General features: G+C 39.4%; 1 protein-coding gene across 4 annotated transcripts in view; it reads left to right on the forward strand.

Moving 5' to 3' along the window:
* The first annotated feature begins 9,315 nt into the window (after positions 1-9,315).
* CDK19 (cyclin dependent kinase 19) overlaps positions 9,316-25,413 on the forward strand; it is an 88,645-nt gene continuing 72,547 nt past the window's right edge. For 2 of the 4 annotated variants that reach the window (XM_036414580.2, XM_045573363.1), the window contains exon 1: positions 9,317-9,742. In XM_036414580.2, coding sequence (XP_036270473.1) covers positions 9,615-9,742 — 128 coding nt within the window. In that variant the 5' untranslated portion in view covers positions 9,317-9,614. Of the gene's footprint in view, positions 9,743-25,413 lie in introns of all 4 variants that reach the window. The other 2 variants (XM_045573362.1, XM_036414582.2) reach the window with 2 other exon arrangements.

The raw sequence follows: 25,413 nt of genomic DNA on the forward strand, positions 1-25,413 counted from the left end.
CCACCAATTGATGTGTTTCTTTCACACTGATGTTTCTCTTTCTCTGTTTCTCCCTCTCCGGTCAAGGGCATGTACATTGGCTGTGGGCACATCCTTGGTGGAGGGTGTGCAGGAGGTAGTTGGTCGATGTCTCTCTCTCATCAATGTTTCTAGCTCTCTATCCCTCTCCCTTCCTCTCTGTAAAAAATCAATAAAATATATTTTAAAAAAAAGTATGCTGAGAAAAATATAAACAAAGAGGCCTTGCCAAGTTTTTCTCAGTTTACTACATATATCTCTTACTCTTTAACTTACCATATTCCTCCACAATTATCCATTCTTCACTGAAACTGAAATAAAAATACTCAAGTCTATTACTACAGGCCATCATTTCCTTATGAAGTTCTTCCGTGCCATATAAAAGTGATTTTCAGATCTAGGAAGTGACCATACGAGGGTCAAGAAAAACGTTTTCTTCCCCTACAAGGTTATACTAGATTAGGATAGGCCCTACACTCATTAATTAGTCTTCATATAAGAAGAGAAGAACACACAGAGATACACTCAGCGAAGGCCATGTGAAAGTGGAGGCAGAGATTGGAGATATGCTGCCACAAGCCAAGAAAGTCTGAGAAAAAAAAAAGTCTGAGTCCAACAGAAACTGGAGGAGCCATCTGTGGGAACAGAGCTCTACTGATAACCTTGATTTCAGACTTCTAGCTTCCAGATTGCGAGAGAATAAATTTTTGTTATTTTAAGACACTCAGTGAGAGAACAAACTTCTGTTGTTTTAAAATACTCAGAATGTGGTATTTTGTTACAGCAACTCTTGGGTATTTATAAAGCGGGGAACTAGCTATTTACCACAGTAGTTCTTAAAGTTAAGTCCATGGACTCCTGGGTATTGCTAACACCCTTTTTTGGGAGTCTACAAGGTTAAAACTATTTCTGTAATAATAAGACATTATTGCCCTGGCTGGGTAGCTCAGTTGGTTAGAGCACTGTCTGATATCCCGTCAGGGCTATACAAGAAGCAACTAATGAATACATAAATTAGTGGAACAACAAATCTCTCTCTCTCAAATCAATAAATTAAAAAAGACATTATTTGATGCCCCCTGTGTTTACTGCATTGACATTTGCACTAATGGTGCAAAAGAAATCAATGGTGGAGTAAAAATAGTTGGCATTTCTGCATATGAGACAGTGGCACCAATTGTACTGGTAGTCCTTGTATTCTGCACTAGCACACATTCACAATAAAGAAAATGGCAGTTACACATAGGAATGTCCTCAAGGAAGCAGAAAAATTGTTGGCTTTATCAAATAATGACCCTAGAGAGTCTGTGGGACAAGATGAAAAGCAAGCAAAAGCGCTTTTGCATATTGAAGTACAATGATTGTCTCAAGGAAAGGCACTTTTGTAATCACTGGAATTGATTACACAAGTGGACTAGCCACTTTTTTTTTTTCCATAGAACACCATTTTTACTTGAAAGAATGACTGCTTGAAAAATGGATTATTCAGACTGGGTATTTGGTATTTTCTTAGAAATGAATAAAGTGACACTGTTAATTCAAGGAAAATAGTTAATGGTATTTATTGTCCATGATAACAATTGAGCTTTCAAGCCAAAATTAGTCGTTTGAAAAATTTACCTGATACCATAAGCTTGATATTTTCCCACTGCTTAAAACTTTCTGATGAAGGCCCGTAGCAGCAGCTGCCAGGCTGGGAGCGGCCAGGCCCGGAGCAGCCGGGTCTGGTGTGGCCAGGCCCGGAGCAGCAGCTGCCGGGCTGGGAGCGGCCAGGCCCGGAGCGGCCGGGCCCGAAGCAGCCGGGTCGGGTGCGGCCAGGCCCAGAGCAGCAGCAGCCAAGTCCAGAGCAACTAGGTCGGGAGCAGCAGTGACCAGACCCGGAGCAGCTGGTTGTGGAACGAACCAGACCAACAGAGGCCAGGCCCGGAGCAGCCAGGTCCGGAACAGCTCGCTCCTCGCCTGTCCCTGTCCCACGGCTACCTCTCAGACATGGCTGGAAACTTTTGTGGGAACTTGAGGGTCTGCTGAATCAAGTGATGAAGGCTTAGATCTGGATGTGTTGAGTTAGTATAGGGCTGGGGTGTTGATCTGTGAGTGCCTTGGGTGGGGCCTGGATGAGGCTGGTTGACCTATTTGGAAATGTCTTTTGTGTGAAGTGTATCATTGGGCATGTGGAGGTATTATTGATATGAGAAAATGCTAAGTAACTGATTTACTATCTGAAAAGGGGTTTACTATCGGGGAAAGGGAGGGAGGAAGAGACTGAACATAAACTGCACCTATGGATGAGGACAATGGGGGATGGGGAGGGGGCGGAGGGTGGGGTGGGAACCTGGTGGAGGGGGGAAGAAATGAGTAACCTTTGTAATAATTTGAACAATAAAGATTGATTAAAAAAAAACAACTTTCTGATGAGACCTGTGGTGATATTAACAAATATATATTTTTAAAAATCATATTTTATTGATTTTTTACAGAGAGGAAGAGAGAGGGACAGAAAGTCAGAAACATCGATGAGAGAGAATCATCGGTCAGCTGCCTCTTGCACCCCACCACTGGGGATGTGCCCACAACCAAGGTACATGCCCTTGACCGGAAATGAACCTGGGACCTTTCAGTCCGCAGGCCAACACTCTATCCACTGAGCCAAACCGGTTTCGGCAACAAATATATTTTTTTGATAATGCAATGTGTTAACATTTGGAAGATCTGCATAATTTAGTGAAATATTTTCTGAACGGGTATGATGTGTAACTTGACAGTGGGACCAATCAACCTACAAATGTTTGAGGAAAAGATGAATTCAAATCTATTCTAGGGCAATAGATTTTTAGGTAATAAAGTATGAAAACTTCATTGCTATTGACTTCAGATTCTACATTTTTACTATCCTTTAATAAACTACTACTTGTTGCCCTAACTGGTTTGGCTCAGTGGATAGAGTGTTGGTCTTCGGACTGAAAGGTCCCAAGTTTGATTCCGGTCAAGGGTATGTACCTTAGTTGGGGGCACATCCCCAGTAGGAGGTGTGCAAGAGGCAGTTGATTGATGTTTCTCTCCCATCAGTGTTTCCAACTCTCTATCCCTCTCCCTTCCTCTCTGTAAAAAAATAAAAATATATTAAAAAAACCAAACTACCACTTGTTGAGTATTATCAGAGAATAATATACATATATGGTAACCTATTAAAATATTGGCTATAAAAACCTATTACCTATTAAAATATTGCTCCCCCTTTTTTTTATAGAAAACATTTTTAAAAATTTTATTGCTCCCTTTTAAAAAAATATATATATATATTTATATATATATATATATAATGCTAGATTTTCTTCATAAGAAGACATAATTAACCAAACAAAACATAACCAGCCAATACCAGTTTGGCTCAGTGGATAGAGTGTTGGCCTGCGCACTGAAAGGTCCTGGGTTTGATTCCGGTCAAGGGCAGGTACCTTGGTTGCAGGCACATTCCCAGTAGGGGGTGTGCAAGAGGCAGCTGATCGATGTTTCCCTCTCATTGATGTTTCTAACTCTCTATCCTCTCTCTTCCTCTCTATAAAAAATCAATAAAAATATATAAAAAAAAACCAAACCAAAACAACATAATGTATCAGAATGAATGCAGAAGCAGATATGGAAATCTACCTGTGTTCTAATATTCCGGGTATAAAGATTTACACACAAGTAAAACAATGACATTCTTTTCATTAATTTTGTTTTGGAAAGTTATTATTTTTTAATAGTATATCTTTTTATTGATTTCAGAGAGGAAGGGAGAGGGAGAGATAGAAACATCAATGAGAGAATCACTATTGACTGCCTCCTGCACGACTCCTACTGGGGATCGAGCTCACAGCCCAGATATGTGCCCTTGACTGGAATCAAACCTGGGACCCTTCATTCTGTAGGCCGACACTCTATCCACTGAGCCAAACCAGCTAGGGCTGGAAAAGTTATTTTTAATATAAATATGTTAACATATTATTATTATTATTATTTAAAAATTAATAAAAAGATTACTTAAAACTATTACTTGCTATTTCCAATCTGGGAACTAAGACTTATAAACATGATATGCATAAGATGAACCTGTAAAGAAATCTTACAGAGTCTTACCAGCATGGATGAAGGGCACTCATACACACACACACACACACACACACACACACACACACACTACTCTACTCAGAGTAGACTGTGGAGGCAACAGAAGACTTCCTCAGGGAATCTTCCAAAGGAAGACTGAGCTTAAACAATGAAGAAATAACTTGATAAATCTCTTTAGTACATTTCCTGACCTAGATAAGACTGTGGGAATAGATATATTATCTCCATATTAAAATTTGACTTCCACATAGCTTATAAACTGGTTCTGATTAATGGCAAAGGCATTAAAAAATAGTCACGATTTTGCTAACTACTTCGATCACATGTGCATCAAACCTGATTTGCAAGATTTGTAGCTCAGTTCTCTTCATGACTAATCCATCGGAAGCAGGGCACACCCAACTTTCCTTTGATGAACAAACTACTGAAATCATCAATTTCTTCTTTCATTGCTATTCTCCACCTTTGCCAAATGAACTCAGTTTTTTTGAATTCAATATTTTAATGTTCAGATCAAACTTTTCAAATACCTTACCAGCAATGTAATTAGGCCTTATTAATTTCTGCGTGATATTATTAGTTTGATTTTTGCTTAAAACTTAGGGCAGGCTGTATTTTGGTGTCAAGAAACAATTAGTGCTGTATTAGGGCTACAAAGTTTAAAGAATGAAAGAATTACTGCCAAAGTCTTATTTATAGACTCTCAATTTCTCTGTATCCTGAAAACATAGTAAGCCAAAGAGACAAATAAGGTTATTATGTAGTATTGTTCCTTTTTTTTTTTATAATATATTTTATTGATTTTTGTACAGAGAGGAAGGGAGAGAGATAGTTAGAAACACGGATGAGAGAGAGTCATCAATCAGCTGCCTCTTGCACACCCCCTACTGGGGATATGCCTGCAACCAAGGTACATGCCCTTGACCGGAATCGAACTCGGGTCCCTTCAGTCCCCAAGCCGACGCTCTATCCATTGAGGCAAACTGGTTTCGGCATAGTATTGTTTCTTTTTTTTTTTTTTTTTTAAAGAAATTTGACTTCCCCCCCCCTGAATAAAAAGAAAATAATGCGTCCCTCCACTGTGAAATAGTATTTACTCAATAGTGGGACTGATCAATCTAATTTATTGTTGTTTTGTAGCACGTTGTATTTATTGTATATTTGAGGATATCTTATATTTTTTTCCAAACATGATCAACTAAAAACTACCAATAGAAAGAAAAAATGTCTTGCAATATATCTACAGAGAATACTAGGTTAATTTAAAAAAAAAAATATATATATATATATATATTATTGATTTTTTACAGAGAGGAAGGGAGAGGGATAGAGAGTTAGAAACATCAATGAGAGAGAAACATTGACCAGCTGTCTCCTGCACACCCCCTACTAGGTGTGTGCCCACAACCAATGTACATGCCCTTGACCGGAATCGAACCTGGGACCTTTCAGTCTGTAGACGACGCTCTATCCACTGAGCCAAACGAGTTTCGGCTACTAGGTTAATTTTTAAGAATCAGATTAATCTACCATGATCTATTTTTGGCAGGGTAGAGTAGCTAAGAGATAAAGACAGAATGTCTAATAATATTCTTACAGTTAGACTCTCCTTTATTAGAAGAAAAATACAAATAAGAAAGCCTAATCTGGGATTTCAGGGTGTTTGGTGCTATCTGAGACAGACTGTTTTTTATTTTTAATAAAAAAGCATCTGGAGACCCAAGATGGCAGCAGAGTAGGTGGAAACTACACTCACCCCATCACAGGACCAAACAGGAATTATAACTAAATCACAGAACAATCACCAGAATAACTAAGCGAAGTCTATGCTCAGTCATAGGCTTGGAGTAACTCCTGGGGAATACAGCCTCACTGCAAATGCTGTGGTAGATTCAGAGCTTAGCAGCTGGGCCTCCCTTCAGGAAGAAGATCCAAGAGGCATATTTTACAGATTTCACACTATTTTCAGGGCTGCATAATCATTCATTCATGGATTGGCCATAATTTATTTGTCCGGTCCCCCTCTAATGAATACTTCTGTTGTTTCCAGTCCTTTCCTACCGTGTTTCCCCGAAAAGAAGACATCCTCCGAAAATAAGACCTAGTGCATGGAAAGATAAGACATCCCCTGAAAATAAAACCTAGCGCAACTTTGGGAGAAAAAATTAATATAAGACACTGTCTTATTTTGGGGGAAACAGGGTATTTGAAACAATGCTCAGTGAATACCTTGAATTACATCATCTTGCACATGTGGGGAATATTATAAGTTGGGCTCCTAGGGAAACAGACCCCAGGATAGAGATTAACATCTAATCAGTTTGTTACAGAGTGTTAATAAACTGTGATCGGTACCTCTGGAGGGGAAAGGAAGAAAGCAGAATGGGGGAGATTGAAAAGTTGGTCTGCAATACATTCTCAGTGATGGCCTCAGTGAACCCCACAAAGAGTTCTGATGATAGGATGACTCAGAGTTGTCCTGACGTGGGGTGAGAGGTCTGGGCCTTTATATCTCTGAATTGATGATCAGCCATTGGATATAAGTTGCTCTAATACAGCGATTTTTCAACCAGTGTGCCACAGCATACTGGTGTGCCACAAAAGGAGCTGGAGATAGAGAAACATCGATGTGAGAGAGACACATTAATTGGTTGCCTTTCTTTGTCCCAACCAAGATTGGGGATGAAGCCTGCAACCAAGGTTGCCCTTGACCAGAACTGAACCTGGGGAGCCGCTGAGCCAAACTGGTTAGGGCCACCACTTTCCATTTACTTTCAAGTATATTCATTAAGATCTGGCTCTGCAATTTACTAGCTGTTTTAGTTTGTTCAAATGTAAAACAGGAATAATACAGCAGACCTAACAGGAATGTTTTGAAGATAAGTGAATGCAAAATTCCTATTTTAAAATAGCAACCAACCATCCCTAGCTTGTTTGTCTCGGTGGATAGAGCATTGGCCAATGGACTGAAGAGTCCTGGGTTGAATTCTGGTCAAGGGCACATGCCTGGGTTGTGGTCTCAATCCCCAGTGGGCGGGGGTGAGGAGGGGTGCACACAGGACGCAGCCAATCAATGATTCTCTCTCATCATTGATGTTTCTCCTTCTCTCTCTCTTCCTCTCCCTTTCTCTCTGAAATCAATTAAAAAAAAAAAGGCATCCAACCAAAAAATATTCTCCACACTCCACCATCATACACTGATGATTTTCATATCCGTACATTTAGGTCAGACTTCTTATTAGCAGGTAAAAATACTCATCTGTTTACTTGTTATTTCTATCTTGATACCTCACAGGCATTTCATATTCAACATGTCCCAGGCAAACTCATCATATTTCTCTTATAAATTGCTCCTATTCTTTTATTTTCTCATCTTGGATTATTGTCTTCTTAATCCTCATATTTAATTAATCACTAGGTCTTCTTGAATCTTGTTCACAAAGAATTCCGATATCTGCTTCCCCCCCTCCTCATAATCAGCACTGTCAATCCATGGTTCAGATCCTTGTATTTTTACCAGTATTATGCAATAGCTTTTTACTGTTTTTACCTCCCCCCAATCTATCTCAAATACTGTTGTCAGAAGGATTTTTTTTTTAATACACAACATTGGTTACACCACGCCTTAGCTCAAAAGTCTTAGCTTAGTAGCTTCCTATTGCCTACAGAATGCTGAAATCTAAAACTTCTGCTTGATATACTCGTTTATAGCTCTTTCGTAATTTGACTTCTGCTTATCTGTCCAGTCTCTTCTTAGTTTCCTCCCTCCCCCCTCTCTCCCTTCTTCTCCTCTCCCCCACCCCTTCCCCTTCTCTTTCCTCCTTTTTCCTCCTCCAATACGTTTGGGTTCCCAGTTGGGAAAAGATCAGTTTTCATCTAGTATCTCCAGCGTTTATCTTAGTGCCTGGAAATAAGAGAAACTCAAATACTTCCTGATTTACTTCAAGATCTGAGGAAGTTTCTCCGGGAACTTACTACTGTTGTAGTAAATAAACCATTCTCCTCCCTCCTCTCTCTAGGTGTCTAGGTTTCTTACAGAACCTAGCGGACAGGACACTGTTCACTTTCCTTACTATTTCAGATAAACTCGGCCATTCCCTCCTTTGTGTTTCCACCGAATTTAGCATGTAAGTCCCATCCTAGCATCAATCATGTTTAAGATTGTATTCCAATCACCTGACATATTATGCACGCAAAAATGAAATGAATTAGGGTTCACCTGGATTAAAGAGACTTCCTTAAACATTCTAGAACGTCAGCATTATGCATACACCGTAAAAAACACCTTTGCAACCCAACTCAAATGATTGTTTTTTAAAACGCTGCATCCTCCAAAAACTTTAACTGTCCTCAGACAGATGACCCAAGCAAGCTCAGCTACTGGAAACTCAAATGTTAGGTGGAGATCATAACCAGAAGGTCAAGAAAAGGAGGATTGGCTGCTAGGGCTCAGAAGTCACTCGCTCTTCTCAGACCGGTGCTAGAACTTAGGAAACAGCGTAATGTTCAGTTTTTGAAATACGGTTTTTTGCATCGTCGAGAAAAAAAAATTAACCTATCAGGAAGAACTCAGCACATTCACTTACCAATCAAGAGCAGGAAAGAAGCCAAAGCCTGGGGATACCCAAGCACCGACGAGGACGTCATGCTGCAGTCTCCGCCAATAAGCAGCCGGCCGGGGGGGCGGGGCAACAGGCGGACCAATGGCCACAGAATACCATCTGCGCTACAATTGTTCTAACCGCAGCCCTCGCCTCTCAAACCCCTGGAACAAACTCCTGCACAAGGCGTTTGTTAAATGCTTCCTACTCTCCTCGCCCCGGGACAGTTATTATACTGAAGTCCCTTCCTCGTACCAGAGCTGAGGCCTCCTTCCCACCAGCTCCCATATAGACTTGCAGAAAGAAGAATTGCAACTTTGCACTTTTTTGCCTTCACAGGAACTGGCAGTCCTGCGTTACCTGAGGAGGGGTGGGACAATTCCAGTGCGCAGGCGTGCATGCCTTGTGGGGGGCGAGGCTGTAGTGACGCAATGCAACCTGGGAGTTGTATTTTCTTGTGCTACTGAAACTCAGGTGCTCCCGGGGCTGCCCGAACTACATTTCCCAAGAGCCTTCGCGACATCGGGGGGCGGGAGGGCTGGTTTGTTAATGAGCCCGAGGAAGCCGCGGCGCAGCCCACCAGGTTCCAAAACAAGGAAATGAAGGGGGGAGGCGGGACTGGGGGTGTTTGCTGGAGCCGCCGCCACCGCCGCGGAGGAGGAGGAGGAGAAGGAGGAGGAGGTGGCTGCGGGGACCGCCGAGGAATCCCCTGCTGAAGGCGGCCCGCGGGGCGGCGGGTGTCGCGCGCGTGTGTGTGTGCGCGCGCCCGGCTGGCGGCTGTTGGCGAAGTGGAGCGGCGGCCGCGGGGGGGAGGAGGAGGAGGAGGAGGAGGAGGGACTGAGCGGCGGCCCCCGCGTCCCGGTGCCTCTATGGGGGAAGCAGACAATGGATTATGACTTCAAGGCGAAGCTGGCGGCGGAGCGGGAGCGGGTGGAGGATTTGTTTGAGTACGAAGGGTGCAAAGTGGGACGCGGCACCTACGGGCACGTCTACAAGGCGAGGCGGAAAGATGGGTAAGAGCTGGGGCGGGGGAGTGGGCTGGCTCGGGTCCTCGCCCTGCTCGCCCGCCCGCCCGCCCGCGCGCGCGGGGATGGGTGTGGGTCGGAGCCCGGCCGGGCCGTGCCCGAGGGGGGCGAGGCGGGGGTGGTCGCGACACCGCGTCCTGGGACGGACTCGGAGGGACGCGGGTTCTGCTCGTCCCCCTCCCCATCCGCCCCCCGTGCGGCCCCGTCGCGCCCCTCGAACTCTCGCGGCGCCGCTCGGTCTGGGGCGTCGGTCCCGTCCCGGAGGGAGGTTTCTGGGTGCGGGGAGCGGGCGGCGGGACGCGAGCTGGGCTCCCGATCGGAGGTGGAGTTTGTGGGGTCGGGTCTCCTGGGGGGAGACCCGGAGGGCTGAGAGCCCCGCCGACGAGTTGCCGCTCGGGCCCTCGGGCTGGTGACGGCGGTGCTGGAACTTCCAATCGCCTGGGCGCCTTCCGGGGGCGGCGGCGGTTTGAAAGCTCGCGGAGAGCCAGCCCGTCGGGTCCGACCCGCCGGGCACCTCCGCCCGTGGGGTCGGCCAACCCGTGGGCCCTACCGCGTAGTTCCTCCTTGTGGTTTACAGGCGATTTCTCGATGCCCCTCTACCCTGATTTTGCTTTCTCACATCCCGGGTTCTGCACCTTCCTCCGATGGTAGGATCTCCTGAGACGTGCACCGCATTCTGCCCGCAGAATGTAGGAAGAGTTCGTCTAATTAGTTGTCTGGTAACTTATCCCCTCCCACCGCGGGGACCCTGAAGTCCTACGCTCCGTCCTCGGCCAAATGGCTGCGTGCTGGGCTTTTCGAGTCCCCACGATCCAGAACGGAATGCGGAGTGACAGAGATCTGGGCCCGAACCTTTGTCTTCCTGGGAGTTGAGGGGGGAACTGAAGGAACCCCCCTTAGGAAGCCCATGCTTATTGTTCTCTTAGGAGAAGGCGAGCTGGACAATGTACCTTTGAGATCGCCTCTCCTTGGTCCCGCAGGGCTTGCGGGCTTGCACTCACTGCAGGACAGGACCCAGCTCCCTACCTGCAAAGGGTGGGTTTCAGTCCCCTCATTGCCCCATCCTAGCAAGAATCCCCCTCCCCCCGAACCAGAGCTCCTGGGAACATCCGAGCCTGCCCCTCGTAACCTTAAACTTGGTCAGACTCTATGGAAGAGTTTTGTTTTTTTTAGGCTCTGAATAAGCTGTCAGTCACAATGACATCAGTAAGGTTGAAGTGCTGCTTGTCGCTCTGTGCACCTTGTAACTGGAATGGTTGGTAGGTGGACTCTAGGTAGTGTGCAGGTGTGTGCTTGGTTACCTACAGGGAACGAAAAAGCACACCTTATAAACTGCTTTATCATAAAACGTGAAAATTATAAGGTACTTTAGATAGTAAATAATTTTTCTCTTGTTATAACTGAACGGGCCCCATAGTATTCAGTTGTTCGTAAACTCCACTCCCCCACCCCGCAGGATTCTTTTAGTTTAATGGCCAGGTGTCCTTGAGGTACTGTAATTGACATGTATTTTGCTTTTGGATGATCCACTTTACTTGATATACCGTTGTTCTGTGGGAATCTTAATTAGATACATTTTGGGAAAATGCATCTAATTTTCCTAATTGGACATAGACATTGCAAAACAAATCAGATGTGCTGTTTTTCATACTCCTCATGCTAACTTTGTAATATACTTGATCTGGAATTTTTAAAGGTGTTTTTTTTTTTTGGTTAAAATAGCAGGCAACTTTTAAGAAAAGTTAAAAATTCTGCTTCTGAATTGTATTTGAATAGCATGAGCTACAACAAAAAACAGATAACTTAATTCCTGCTTCTATTAGTTCTTTTAAAATATTTTCCCCTTCTAATAAAATTATTGAGTCGAATACACTTTCTTCTTGCGTGAAATTTGTTTGACTAGGATTAATGGAGATTCTTTACTAAAGATCAGTTTGTGTATCTTCAAAATATGCTTTTAAGAAAACTTTCAGGATCTGAAAGCGTTAGTTTTCATTTTATTTTTATTTTTTGAAAGCATTAGTTTTTAACCACTATTTATTACATGTAAGAAAAGTCAAAGTAAAGGATTTTTTTCTTGGACCAAAGGTCTAGTTGAAATTTAAGCTAAACATCCACATCTCTTGTGGGTTATGGCAGGTTCATTTTGATGTTCATTGATACGTAACCAGCAGTTTGAAAGAAAAAATGCGTGATATTTTAAGCTATAATACAGATTTGCATAGTAAAGGATTTTACACTCTGATCATGGTAAATAACAGTTCAGCTCTTTCCAGAATTTATTTTGGTTAACTCAGAAAAATGTATAGTTCTATTTTAGGAAGCAAGAAAAATTACATGGATACCTTAAAGAGAAAGTACTCTAGTGTATATATTTATAGCGTAGTATACTGTATAACCAATAAATTGTTCAGGTCTTTAGAAGAAACACTGAGAACTAGTGTAACATAAAACATCATTAGAAAAGCCTCTATTTATAGTTTAATATTACAGTTTACAAAACCTTAGAATGTTATTTCCTTTGAAATATATAATTTTAACTTAGACTATATTAATTATGCTCCATAAATTTAGAACAGGCTGCAAAATGCAAGATTTACATCTGGAGTTTTCACCTTTAAATGTTATTTGTTCCATCTTTTTGTTTTGAAGAAAGAGAATCCTTTCACCAAACTATATGTTTTTTTTTAAAACCAGGCTTAAATGTTATTCTTGAAGAGAAACAATTTCAGAATATTTCTATATGTTTTAGTATTAGAAGAATTTGTAATACAGTTTTTCTTTTAACATTAGTAAAAAGTCACACAGTTTATGGTTACAAATCTTGAGTCCATATTTCTCAAGTTTAAAACACATTTTGTTTTGATTGATAAAGGAATATTGTTAAAAAGTTCTTTGTCAGTAAGAGGTTCAGACAAACATGATTCCATAGGATAGTGTTATGTCTGAAAACTTGTACCCAACAATACTACTATTCAACTTTGCAGACATTCATTTAGTCTTTTGAACCACTCCAATAAAAGAATGCTCCTTTTTGAGATGTTTTGGAAAGATACTTAGTAATTGAAAGTGAAATGGCTGACAGAGAAGTCTTACAGAGTTAGGGTTTCAGATGAGTAGTTGATGACTACGGTATATGACTTAATGTATGCCATGAAACCTTTTACAAATAAATGTAGTAGGTAAATAATAGAATAGTGTTTGCCTGGTTTTGATGGATTTTTCACATTTGGTTGGTAGTTAAATAGATGATTGTATTTGCATTTTTTTTGAGACCTGAAAATTAAAGATGTATCAGTACAATCGTAGCACTTTAGAACTTTCAAGAGTTTCAGATCATCTTGTCTAATTTCCTCTTTTTACAAATGAGAAAATCAAAGCTTTTAGAAGCTAATTGTTATGCCCACAGTCTCAAAGCAGAGACAACCTGAAATCCAGGTCTCTCGACTCTGAATTACTGCATTTCTAATGTGTTTTCCATCCTAATACCATGGGAAGAGAAACAATAAAGGCCTTCAGTTTTGACAGTCTTACTGCTTAATTTTTTTCCATGCAAAGGATACAACTATACCAAAGAATATGGAAAAGGGAAAATAATCACATATGAGGGACATTTTTAAAAAGTAGGCATGTCGGCCTCTGGCTTTTATCCCTGATTCTCTTCATCTGGTTTCTCTTCATCCTCACTGTCATTACTTTTGGTTATCTTCTGATTTGCACAGTAGCTGATTGGTCTTTGCCATTAGTCTTTCCTCATTGCTACCCAAGATCAAAGTTGCTGCCAGTGTCATTTTCCTACAAAATAAAATAAATCATGTCATATCTCTTACTGGAAAAACTGTACATTCTCTATGGCTCATACAGTCACATCCAATCTTAACTCTTTAGTTTGTCATGTAAAAGTATTTGCATTCAGATCCTAGAGTCTTTAGTCTTATGGTCTTTACATTGTCACCAGCTCCCTGCTTTTTTCCAGTGTGTTCAAGCCCTATGCTTCTGTAGCATTGAACTACTCATTTTTTAGGACTTGCTAAGTCTTTTTCATGTTTCATTTTCTTTTTTCTATATTCAAGTTAGAGTGGTGTTGCTCTACCATTCCGCCCTCTCTCTTCCTCTTACCCCATAGACCTGGAAAACTCCTGCTTATACTCCAATTTAAATAGTTTTTCTTTAGAAGCTTTCCCTTATTCACCCAGTATACTCATTAGCTGTGCTTCTGTCCCTCTGTTCTTATGTGTATAAAAGCAATATAAGTGATATTTATCTGCTCCTTTAACTAATAGCTACAAATGTGTCATCACAGGGTTGGACAGATAATGCACACTCAGAATTTTATTTAATTTAAAAAATGGCCTAAATTGGTAAACATGGTTCACTGATATTTTTAGTAATAATTTTGAAAGCCTGAAATATAATGATGTTGCATGAGATACTTGGTTAAATATAAATATTTCTGTAGCACTAACTAGGTCTAGTACAATTTTTGTTCTAAGAAATTACAATATATGCTGCTTGTCAAGACAGTTGAAACAATAGATTGATAAGGAGCATAGGTGAATTTTTTGAATTATTAGGCATTTTTATGTCTTTTATGCTAGACTATAGTTATCTTCTGTGTGTGTGTGTGTGTGTGTGTGTGTGTGTGTGTGTGTGTGTTTATCTTCTGTGCTTTTAGTACCTATTTTATAGAGATGCTTAGAAAATGTCAGTGTTCAAACATTTTAGGACCTTTTTGATATGGATATATGTTAAAAATTGAAGTATCTTTAGCACTTAGTAAATCAAGCGTGCATTGGTATATGTTTAATGGGTTCTTCATTTATGCATTGCAAGCCTTTAAAACTTTATTTTTGAGACCCAGAGGAAATAAATGTTCTTTTCAATGAAATTGAGCAGTGGTTGACGAATTTCTGTAAACAGGCAGATGCCACTTATTTTTGGATTTGTGGGCCATACCTTCTATGTTGCAATTGCTTGAATTTGCTATTGTAGTGCCAAGTATCAATAAATATTGTGTAAACAAATACAAATTAGAATGGCTGTGTTTTGTAAGTAGAACTTTATTTAAAAAAACAGGTGATGGGCTCGATTTGCCAACCCTTAGATTAGAGCAGTGATGTTATGATTTCTGCAGTGATGAAAACACATTTGTGCTGTCCATTATGGTAGCCACTAGTCACATGTGGCTCAATAGGCATGATTAATGTGCTGAGAAAGTGGCTAGTAGCTATAATATTGGAATGCACAGGTTTCAGAGTTTTTGGAATGAGTGGTTTGGCAACACAAAATTCTCAAATCCATGGAGTGACCTTTTAATAAAAATGTGTAAATGATGGTGTGAACAAATGAAATAGGAAAGATGTCTTTCAAGTTATAGGTGAAAATTTGAGGCTGAAGTTGTTTGATAAAGCAAACCAAAATTGAAACTGAAAAACTCAATTTGTGAGTGGAATCAAGGGTATCAGATTACTTTTTAAAAAAACAAAAAGAATGCGTAGTAAATGCATGTGTATAAAAACATATAATGTAGCCTTTCCTTTGCCAGCCACCTTTTCCCCTTTCTAGAAGCAACTTGATTTTTAATTTTAGAGAGGTGGGGGCTGTGTGTTTAATGATAAATGATAGTACACGTTTTTCTCTCTAGTTTTTAACCTTAAATATAATGGGGAGATTATTATGTATCTTATGTACTGGTTAAGTTCCTCTTAGTGCATTGTATTCTGTTGAATTTGTTTTTCTTGATGGACATTTAGGCCATCTCCAGTCTTTTGCTAGCACTAACACTGCAGTGAATATCCTAGTAGGTACATATTTTGTGTGTATTAGTATAGCCGTAAATTAAATTCCTAGAAGTTGCTTACCCTGGGAAGTAATGGCTTGAAATGATTTGCTAATATGGTGCTGTATGAAATAAAAAATTTCAAAGACTAGAGACAGGGAGCTGAGAGTTCTAAATCATTAGTTTGCTATAGAAAGTGCAAGTTATATGGGAAAGGCATGTCTCTTGAGTTTTTGATAGACAAAAAGTAGACAGACCTATGAGGAGGTTGTTGTTTTTTTAATCCTTACCAGAGGATATTTTTTCCATTGCTTTTTAGAGATAGAGGGAGGGAGGGGAGGGAGGGAGGGAGAGAGAGAGAGAGAGAGAGAGAGAGAGAGAGAGATGAGAGAGACACATTGATTGATTGCCTCCTGCCCCACTGCCCTGCCCCTCTCCCCCCAAAGCAGGCCAGGCAGTGGTCGGCACTCATTAGTCAACAGAGCCAAATATCAACAGTACAATGATTGAAATTTCTTTTGAGAGCCACATTTTTTAAACTTAAACTATATAGGTAGGTACATTGTTATTAACTTAATTAAGGTACTCTTAAGCTGGCCTTTGCTAAAAACTCAAGGGGCCAAAGAACCCCATGTGGCTTTCGAGCCGCAGTTTGCGGACCACTGCATTGAACCTGCAACCCTTGACTGGGAATCCACTTTGGGCAGGCCAATGGGCAGGGAAGATTTTTGATGAATTAAGAATTTTTATTTTTGTGTACTATATTTTTGAAATGGATATGCTTGATAAAGAAATTAATATGTTAAATTGTGTATTAGTTTTATAAAATGTTTAAGTAGTGCAGTGAAAGTTAAGCATCAATGTAGAAGACTTAGGCAGTGCATTAGAATTTGAAGTTTTCTTGGTGGTAAATGAATAGAGTTGAGTATTTGGCTAATGGGTTTTTAAAGATGAACTTGTTCCTTATCTTGTCATGTTGTGACTGTGTAATGTTAGTGCTGCTTTTGGATTCCAAAACAAAAAGAATAAGACACTTGTTTTTCAGAGAGCATTTAAATGTTTTTAAATACTAGTGTGACTGTGTCTTTAAAATCAGGTAGTTTTTTTGGTCTAGAACCATAAAGAGGTAGCTGACAAAGCTATTTAAAGATTTTTGACCATTTATAAATAGCTGATAGTTCAACAGTTCCTGTAGTAGCTGTTTTGAGCATGCATTGTGTAGGATAAAAGAGACTCTCAAGAGAGAAGACAGGATGTAATTCAGGATACAAGTGTGCAGCAGTAGTTTTTATTGAGGGTTTGAGTTCTCATCCAGAAGTCGGTGATTGATCAAAGAGAAATAAAAACCTGTGAAATCCTCAAATAATTGCTATTCTTTAAAAAATGTTATGAATTTCTAATATATGAAGTCTTTCTAAAGGAAGAACACATCATCCCTATAAAGGCTTTATCATGTGCATTATCTACTTATTTATTAATTTTTAAAAAACATATTTTTATTTTGTATAGAAAGGGAGAGAGATAGAGAGTTAGAAACATCAATGAAAGAGAGTCATCGAGCCAGAACTGATTTGGCTCAGTGGTAGAGCGTCGGTTTGCGGACTGAAAGGTCCCAGGTTTGATTCCGGTCAAGGGCATGTACATTGGTTGTGGGCACATCCCTGGTAGGGGGTGTGCAAGAGGCAGCTGGTCGATGTTTCTCTCTCATCGACATTTCTAGCTCTCTATCCCTCTCTCCACTTCTCTGAGAAAAATCAATAAAATATATTTTAAAAAAGAAGAAAAAAAAAAGAGTCATCGATCAGCTGCCTCTTGCACACCCCCTACTGGGGATATGCCCACAACTACGGTATATACCCTTGACCGAAATCGAACCCGGGACCTTTCAGTCCCCAAGCCGACGCTCTGTCCATTGAGCCAAACCTGTTTCGGCATGTGCATTATCTATTTAAAAATATTATTTCAGTGAGGCTTTGTGGTTGATGATCTCAGTTACTAAGATGAATGTGATTATCAGATAGCTTTAATTACCAAGTAGGCTAGCTACCCTAATTTTGTTCTGTCATAGCAAACTTTTGCAGATATTTGTAGATATTTACATTAGGACAGAAAGGTAAGTCCATGCTGTTAAAAAAATAAGGAAAATTTTGGCCATATATTATATGTGGGTTAATTGCCTCTTTCTGTAGGAAAAGTTACAATTTTTGTTGTGATTGTTAAATAAGTTCACCCGTAAAAGCAGTTTGAGGCACAAAGTATGTTACTTTTTATAAAAGTTAGTTTCCTCTTCCCCTTTTCCTTTTGCAATGTAATTATTATAGTTTCATTTTAAGAGTTATTTAAACACTGAGTGAATCCTATTGTTTTGGATTTAGGTGCAAAATAAAAAAAAATTGACCTGAAAAGTTATATATTGTAGGGCAGAAAAGTTATACATTGTAGGTTTACAGTTGTCCATATGGAAAATAATACAATAACTAAAAAATAATACAAAAATAAATTTTGCATTTTGTTTATTCACAACTATAAACCTACTTTTGCTCCATTCTGTGTGTAATGTGAGCTTGTATAGCTTAGTTCTGTTAACTTCTCAGCAATTTTTGATTTTTATAGCATATTTGTATCAAAATAGAAATGTTTTTATGCTATTAAATTTTGTCAGATAATAGTAGCAAATGATTTTAAAAAAAACTCCAACAGTATAATTGTACTTAAAAGTAAAAGTAGCCAAAGCCAGTTTGGCTCAGTGGATAGATTCTCTCTCATCGATGTTTCTAACTCTCTATCCTCTCTCTTTCTCTCTGTAAAAAATCAATAAAATATATTAAAAAAAAAAAGTAAAAGTAAAAGCCTTCTTACTGTTCACTCCTAATCCTCCTTTACTTCTCAAAGGAAACTAGTGTTAACTATTTGTGTTTAAAGTTTTGCTGGTGTTTAAAGTATCAGGTCTAGTAATAATTAATGTCGTCTTTAAACATTCGTTTAAAATCTTGCTTGGCGTTGACTTGTATTGACATAACCTTCAAACACGTGGTATCTACAGAACGTGTGAAGTGCAATTAACGAGTTTTGCTTGAAAAAGTTTGTGTTTGGTTTGGTTTTTGTTGCAAAACTAGGGCTAAGAAGATGGCGGATGAAGAGCATATTCGGCACTGCATGCTTTACGAGTTCCAATTAGGAAGAAAAGTAAGTGAGGCTGCAAAAAACATCTGTAGTGCTCTTGGTCAAGATGCAGTTAGCGCCAGAAAATGCCAGCGTTGGTTTGAGAAATTTTGCGAGGGAAATTTTTCGTTAGATGACAAGAGTGGTCGAGGCCGTGTGTCCAATTTTGATCAAGAAGCTCTTCAAGCTCTTTTGGTGCAAAATCCTCAAATTACCCAACAAGAGCTTGCGACAACTTTAAATTGTTCACAAAAAACAATTTCCAATCAATTGCGTGCACTTGGCAAAGTCCAAAAGTTTGGAAAATGGGTTCCTCATGAGTTGACCGACAACCGTAATCAAAGAGTCACAATTTGCAGTTCGCTCCTCTCTCATCAAAACCGTTTGCCGTTTTTAGAGCAAATTGTTACCGGAGATGAAAAATGGGTGCTGTATGTTAATTTGAAAAGGCGGCCTCAATGGTTGGACAAAAATGAGGCTCCGCAGCCCACGCCAAAACCTGACTTGCATGCGAAAAAAGTGATGTTGTGTGTTTGGTGGAATTTTAAAGGAATTCTTCATTATGAACTTTTACCATCTACCCAAACCATTCCAAGTGCAGTGTATAGTGCCCAATTGGAAAGGTTAGCCCAAGCTTTAAGAGAAAAAGAACCCGCGCTGATTAATCGGAAGGGCGTAATTCTTCACCACGATAACACACGACCTCATACTGCAAGAATCACTGCTGAAAAACTGCGCCAGTTGGAATGGGAAGTTCTCCCTCAACCTTCATATTCTCCTGATATTGCCCCTTCTGATTACCATTTGTTTCGTTCTTTGCAAAACTTTCTTCTTGGATGCCTCAAAAATGCATTGACCGAATTTTTTGCATCAAAATCACAAGAATTTTACAACAGAGGGATTAAAATGCTTCTTGAGCGTTGGGCACAAGTAGTAGAAAACAACGGCAACTATATTGTTGATTAAATTTTGTTGTATTGTTTAAATAAATTTGATTTAAAAAAGTATTAGAAAAAAACATTATTAGACCTAATATCTTATATAATAAATTATTTTAAAGTATCCTATATAATAAAATTTTAATATGCAAATCTACTGAATGGCGGAACAACCAGTTGCTATGACATGCACTGACCACCAGGAGGCAAATGCTCAGTGCAGGAGCTGCTCCCTGGTGGTCAGTGCGCTCCCATGGGGACCACCATTCAGCCAGAAGCCGGACTCACTGCTGGCGAGTGCAGTGGTGGTGGTGGGATCCTCTTCTGCCTCTGCTGTAGATGGGCTGTAAGGAGCAAGGGGTCTGAAACTGAGAGGGTACAGGCCAGGCTGAGGGACTGCCCCCTTCCCCCCCAGAGCACAAAATTTTGTGCACCAGGCCTCTAGTATACATATAATTCTCTTTGATTTATCCACTTTAGGCAGTTTCTGTTGACTTTCCGTTAGAAAAGCTGAGCAATTTTATGAAATCTCACTGCTTCCTAATTTCCCTTTTCCCATCTCAACCTTGAAATTTCTTGCCTTTTTTTTTTAACTTATGGTAAATACTTTTATGACTTTAAATTATAAACTTCAATTTCTTTTTCTTAATTTATCAGGATATTATATGGATCTCTCTCACATTGATGTTTCTCTGTCTCTGTCTATCCACCTTTCCATTCCCTCTAAAAATCAATGGAAAGATATTCTCAGGTGAGGATTAACAATAACAACAAAATAAAATAAAGTCTTCACAGCTGGCTTTCCAGGATGCACATTTTCCTGTATACACCAGTTCCTCTCAATTTTGTGAGTTAAGTCAAAATTACGTGTTCCTCTTTTCCATATATTTCTGCTTCTTAGTGTATTTTTAAAAAATAAATATTTTTCATTGATTTCAGATAGGAAGGGAGAGGGAGGGAGAGATACATCAATGATGATAATTGATCAGCTGCCTCCTGAACACTCTCTACTGGAGATTGAGCCCACAACCCAGGCATCGAACCTGGAATTGAACCTGGAACCTTTCAGTCCACAGGCTAACGCTCTATCCACTAACGCTAGGGCTGTTAGTGTATTTCTTCAGCTGTTTTCATATTATTTTTTTCCTTTATGTGAAATGTGTTTTTGTTTAAAAACTTGGGACCACCAAGTTGTAAAGAGGTAAACTACTCAGTTAAGTTGAGAAGGGTGAATTGATAGCTTGTATTTGTTTTTATAAGTAAATTAATCTTGGATAAGAGTTGTTTTTTTATTTTTAGGAGTTAATACTTGACCACTAATTTGATACATCTCTGTTTTGGGTGACCTGTTTCAACAGCAGGCCTGCTATTATTCTCCATTACATTGTAATGGAATAAATTGCCTTTCTGCATAAAAAAAGAAAAAGAAAAAGATTGGGCTTTGCAATCGTATTATCTGGATTCATAATCCCAGCTAAACCACTTATTAGCTGTGTGATGGGCAAATTAATTCTGTGTCTTAGTTTTGTCATCTGTGAAATGGGGATAATAGTACTTACCTGATAGGATTGTTGTGAGGATTATGTAATATGTAAAGTGCTTGAACCAGTGTCTGGCAGATAAACACTGCTATTAGTCTTTTTACACTTTGTATTTCTATAGGATAAGTTCCTATTAGGATAAGAGAGTTTAAGACACCAAGTTTCTGTCTTAAAAAGTTGTTCCTTTTGTACTAAAATTGGCATAATAACTTTTTAGTATATCATTGTATATTAGCTCTCTTTCAATGTTCTGTTTCTGTGTTTATCTATTATATATTCTTGAGAAGTGAAAAGATTCATATATAAAATGGTAAAATTTTCAACTTTTGATTATAAAAACTTTCTAACATACAGAAGTTTATAGACTTAGTTCTATGATCACCTGAGTTAGCGAAAAAAAAAATTTTTTTTCTGTAAAGGGCCAGATAGCCAAAACCGGTTAGGCTTAGTGGATAGAGCATCGTTCTGCAGACTGAAAGGTCCCAGGTTCGATTCTGGTCAAGGGCATGTACATTTGTTGTGGGCACATCCCCAGTAAGGGGTGTGCAGGAGGCAGCTGGTTGATGTTTCTCTCTCATGGATGTTTCTAGCTCTCTATCCCTTTCCCTTCCTCTCTGTAAAAAATCAATAAAAATATATTTTAGAAAAAGGGCCAGATATTTTCTGTAAGGGACCAGTAAATATTTTAGGTTTTGAAGGCCATATGGTCCCTGTCACAACTACTCATAATTCTGTCGTTGTAGTGAGAAAGCAGCCACAGACAACATGCAAGTGAATGGGCATTAGCAGTGTTCTAATAGAAGTTTATTTACAAAAACAGACATGGCTGGATTTCGTCTGGGCTGTAGTTTTCCATCCCAGAGTCTGATTAAGCAGTTAGCAGATTGGTACATTTGATTTTTCTGTAAATGTATTTGTATATACATAACACACACACACAACACACACACACACATATGTATATATATTTGTGAACCACTTGAAAGTAAGATGCAATTATAATGGCACTATATCCTTTAATATTTCAGCATGCATCTCCTAAAAATAAACAGGTTCTCTTTCAAACCATAATACCATTATTACAGCAAAGAACATTATAAATTTCTTCTTCTTAATGGAACCAAGATTATATAATGTAGCATGAAAAAAGTATGAAAATCCTTAGATTTGCTTCTCAATCATTGTAACGTATTGAATTGTCTTTATTCCCGTCCTCTTTTCCTATATTTTTCTTGATTTATTTCTGTAGTTAAAAAATCTGGATTGGTAATGCTGTTTGCTGATTTCATTTGACCCCAGGAGAAGTTTTAATTTTCCCTCCATGTGTTTGGTTTATATTTTTAAAAATCTGGGTTATATTTCTTTCATTTAAAAAAAACATTTTTATTGATTTAAGAGAGGAAGGGAAGGAGGGAGAGAGAAAGAGAGGGAGAGGAGGAGGGAGAGAAGAGAGAGAGAGAGAGAGAGAGAGAGAGAGAGAGAGAGAGAGAGAGAGAGAAGATGAGAGGGAATCATTGATCAGCTGCCTGACTGGGAATTGAACCATGACTTTCTGGTTTATAGATTGAATTGACACTCAACCACTGAACTACACCAGCCAGGCTGAGTTATATTTCTGTGTTTTATATGATATAAAAGAGAGTTATGTGTTATTTATAATAAAAGAAGAGATTTCATTAAGTTGCTTATAGTCTATAATTTACATTGGATTGTTCTTGTTACATAGTAGGAAAAAATAAAGAAGGTAAAGCCAATTATGTGCTTTTAGGGAAACATCGATCAGCTGCCTCCTGCAACACCCCCTACTGGGGATGTGCCCGCAACCAAGGTACACGCCCTTGACTGGAATCAACCTGGGACCCTTCAGTCCAAAGGCCGATGCTCTTATCCACTGAGCCAAACGGGTTAGGGACAATTATGTGCTTTTAAAGTGGCCAACTATTTTCAAAGTTAATTATGCTTTACTTGATACAGAAATTTATAACACTTCAGATTAAACTATTCTACTCTGTGACAACTTGTGCTGTAAATTTATCCAGTGTCCTTGCCCTATTTTTCTCTACTCTCCCATCTCTTACCCAAATTTAGCACTTTGCATTATGCCTCCTGCCATATCATCTCTGAGGCTAAGGATGCAAAGCATCGTCTTATTTTATCCTTTTAAAAGAATCAGTTTCCTTGATTAGGAGGAAAAATTTAATTTGTTGGTATAACTGTGGGACTGTAGGTTGCAATGGCATACTACAAGATGAGGCATATTGGTGCACCTTTCCTCCTCTTCCCCCACCTCTATACATTGCCTTTGCCTTTCTCTTTCCTAAACTCCAATGTCCCTTCTTTTACTTCTATAACTTGTTTTCTGGGCCCGTGCAGCTCAATAGGTTCACTTCTACCTCTGTAACTTTTTAAGTAAACTTTCTCTTATAATATGGGAAAAAAGGAGAGATGGGGTATATTTATTCTTTATTCTTCTTAGATTAATGATTTACTATAACTATTAGAGGAAGGCAGGTTGATCATTAGGGACAGACTCAAGATTATTGTTGTTTCTCTATTCTACCCAAGGGAAACAAAATGTATAAAATTATGATATAAAGAAATGCACAGCAAGTAATTCAGGATGGCTAGGGTAAGTACTTAAGGTAGAGGTTGGAAATACATTTGAGAAAGGCCATGTATGATCATTACATGTCTGGCTAAAGAATTGGACTTTAATCTGATGGAGAAGTGGAGTATAGTAATAGATTCTAAATGGAATGGAGTCCCAATAGTTCACAAAATGGAAATAAACTTTTAAAACATATATATTGATTTTTTATTTTAATTTTATTTTTTTACAGAGAGGAAGGGAGAGGGATAGAGAGTTAGCAACAATGATGAGAGAGAAACATGGATCAGCTGCCTCCTGCACACTCCCTACTGGGGATGTGCCCGCAACCAAGAATAGGATCTTGGGATTTCTTATTCTTGACCGGAATAGAATCTGGGACCCTTGAGTCCGCAGGCTGATGTTCTATCCACTGAGCCAAGCCTGGACACTTTTTTTTTTCCTTCAATGTAAAAGGGACACATGCTTGTAAAATGCAAACAAGTAATACAAAAATGTAGGTATTCACTACAAATAACCACTAACTAATAAACTGCTAACAGTTTGGTATGTAGCCTCATAGAGGGGACTGTCATGATCAGTTTTGCAGCATTGTGGGTAGTGGAGAGGACAAGAAGGGGATGAGAATGGAAGCAGGAAGGCTATTGGAGAGGTTTAGGTGAGAAGTGGAGGACCTGTTTGTTAGTGGCAGCTATGGGAGTAGAAAAGTAGGAAGGCTGGGATGAAAAGTTCAAGAAATATTTAGGAGAAAGATAGGATTCAGTGACTACTTGGATGAGTGGGGTGAAGGACACTCAAGAGAAGAGACCAGGATGGTAGTTGAGTTGATTTCCCAGGAGCTGGGACCAAATTGTAGGCTCAGTTGAGATGACATGAATAGAAAAATAGTTTACCAACTGCATAATGCCAGAGTGGAAAGTGTATCTTTTATTGTTTTTGTCTTTTATTTTTTATTTTATTTTGTATTTTTAAAATATATTTTATTGATTTTTTTTTTTACAGAGAGGAAGAGAGAGTTAGAAACATCAATGAGAGAGAATCATCGATCAGCTGCCTCTTGCACACCCCCCACTGGGGATGTGCCTGCAACCAAGGTACATGCCCTTGACCGGAATCGAACCTGGGACCTTTCAGTGCGCAGGCCGACGCTCTATCCACTGAGCCAAACCGGTTTCGGCATCATCTTTTATTTTTGCAGGCTTATTTACTGTAGAAGGGGAGGATGAAAGTAATTTAATTCTGTTTTGATAGATAAGAGCTATTTTATCATGACTTTTCTCTTACTAATTGTTTTTTCCTTTAATTAGTTAAGGATAGCATCTTCCTTTGAGAAGTTGCTTCTGTTTTGGTGTGTATATAAGCATTTGTTCTTGTATTTCACAAAATTCTTGTTGGAAATTTTTATTCTGAAGAATTGGGATTGAGGTGGGGTGAAGGAGGCATTTGGGCAAGTTATTGGCAGAGGTTCCTTGACTAAAGGCTGATTGGGCCTCTCAGAATGATCTTGCTTTCCCAGAGTTTTGCTGTTTCTCACCATTGGGAATAGGGCTATAGAATGCACATTGTGAAAACCCTGTTCTGTGTTATCTTTTCAATAATGCTGTTGGTATTGGCATAGACTGAGTTCTGGG

The sequence above is a fragment of the Pipistrellus kuhlii genome, unplaced genomic scaffold (genome assembly GCF_014108245.1).
Source record: "Pipistrellus kuhlii isolate mPipKuh1 unplaced genomic scaffold, mPipKuh1.p scaffold_m20_p_5, whole genome shotgun sequence".
Lineage (NCBI taxonomy): Eukaryota > Metazoa > Chordata > Mammalia > Chiroptera > Vespertilionidae > Pipistrellus > Pipistrellus kuhlii.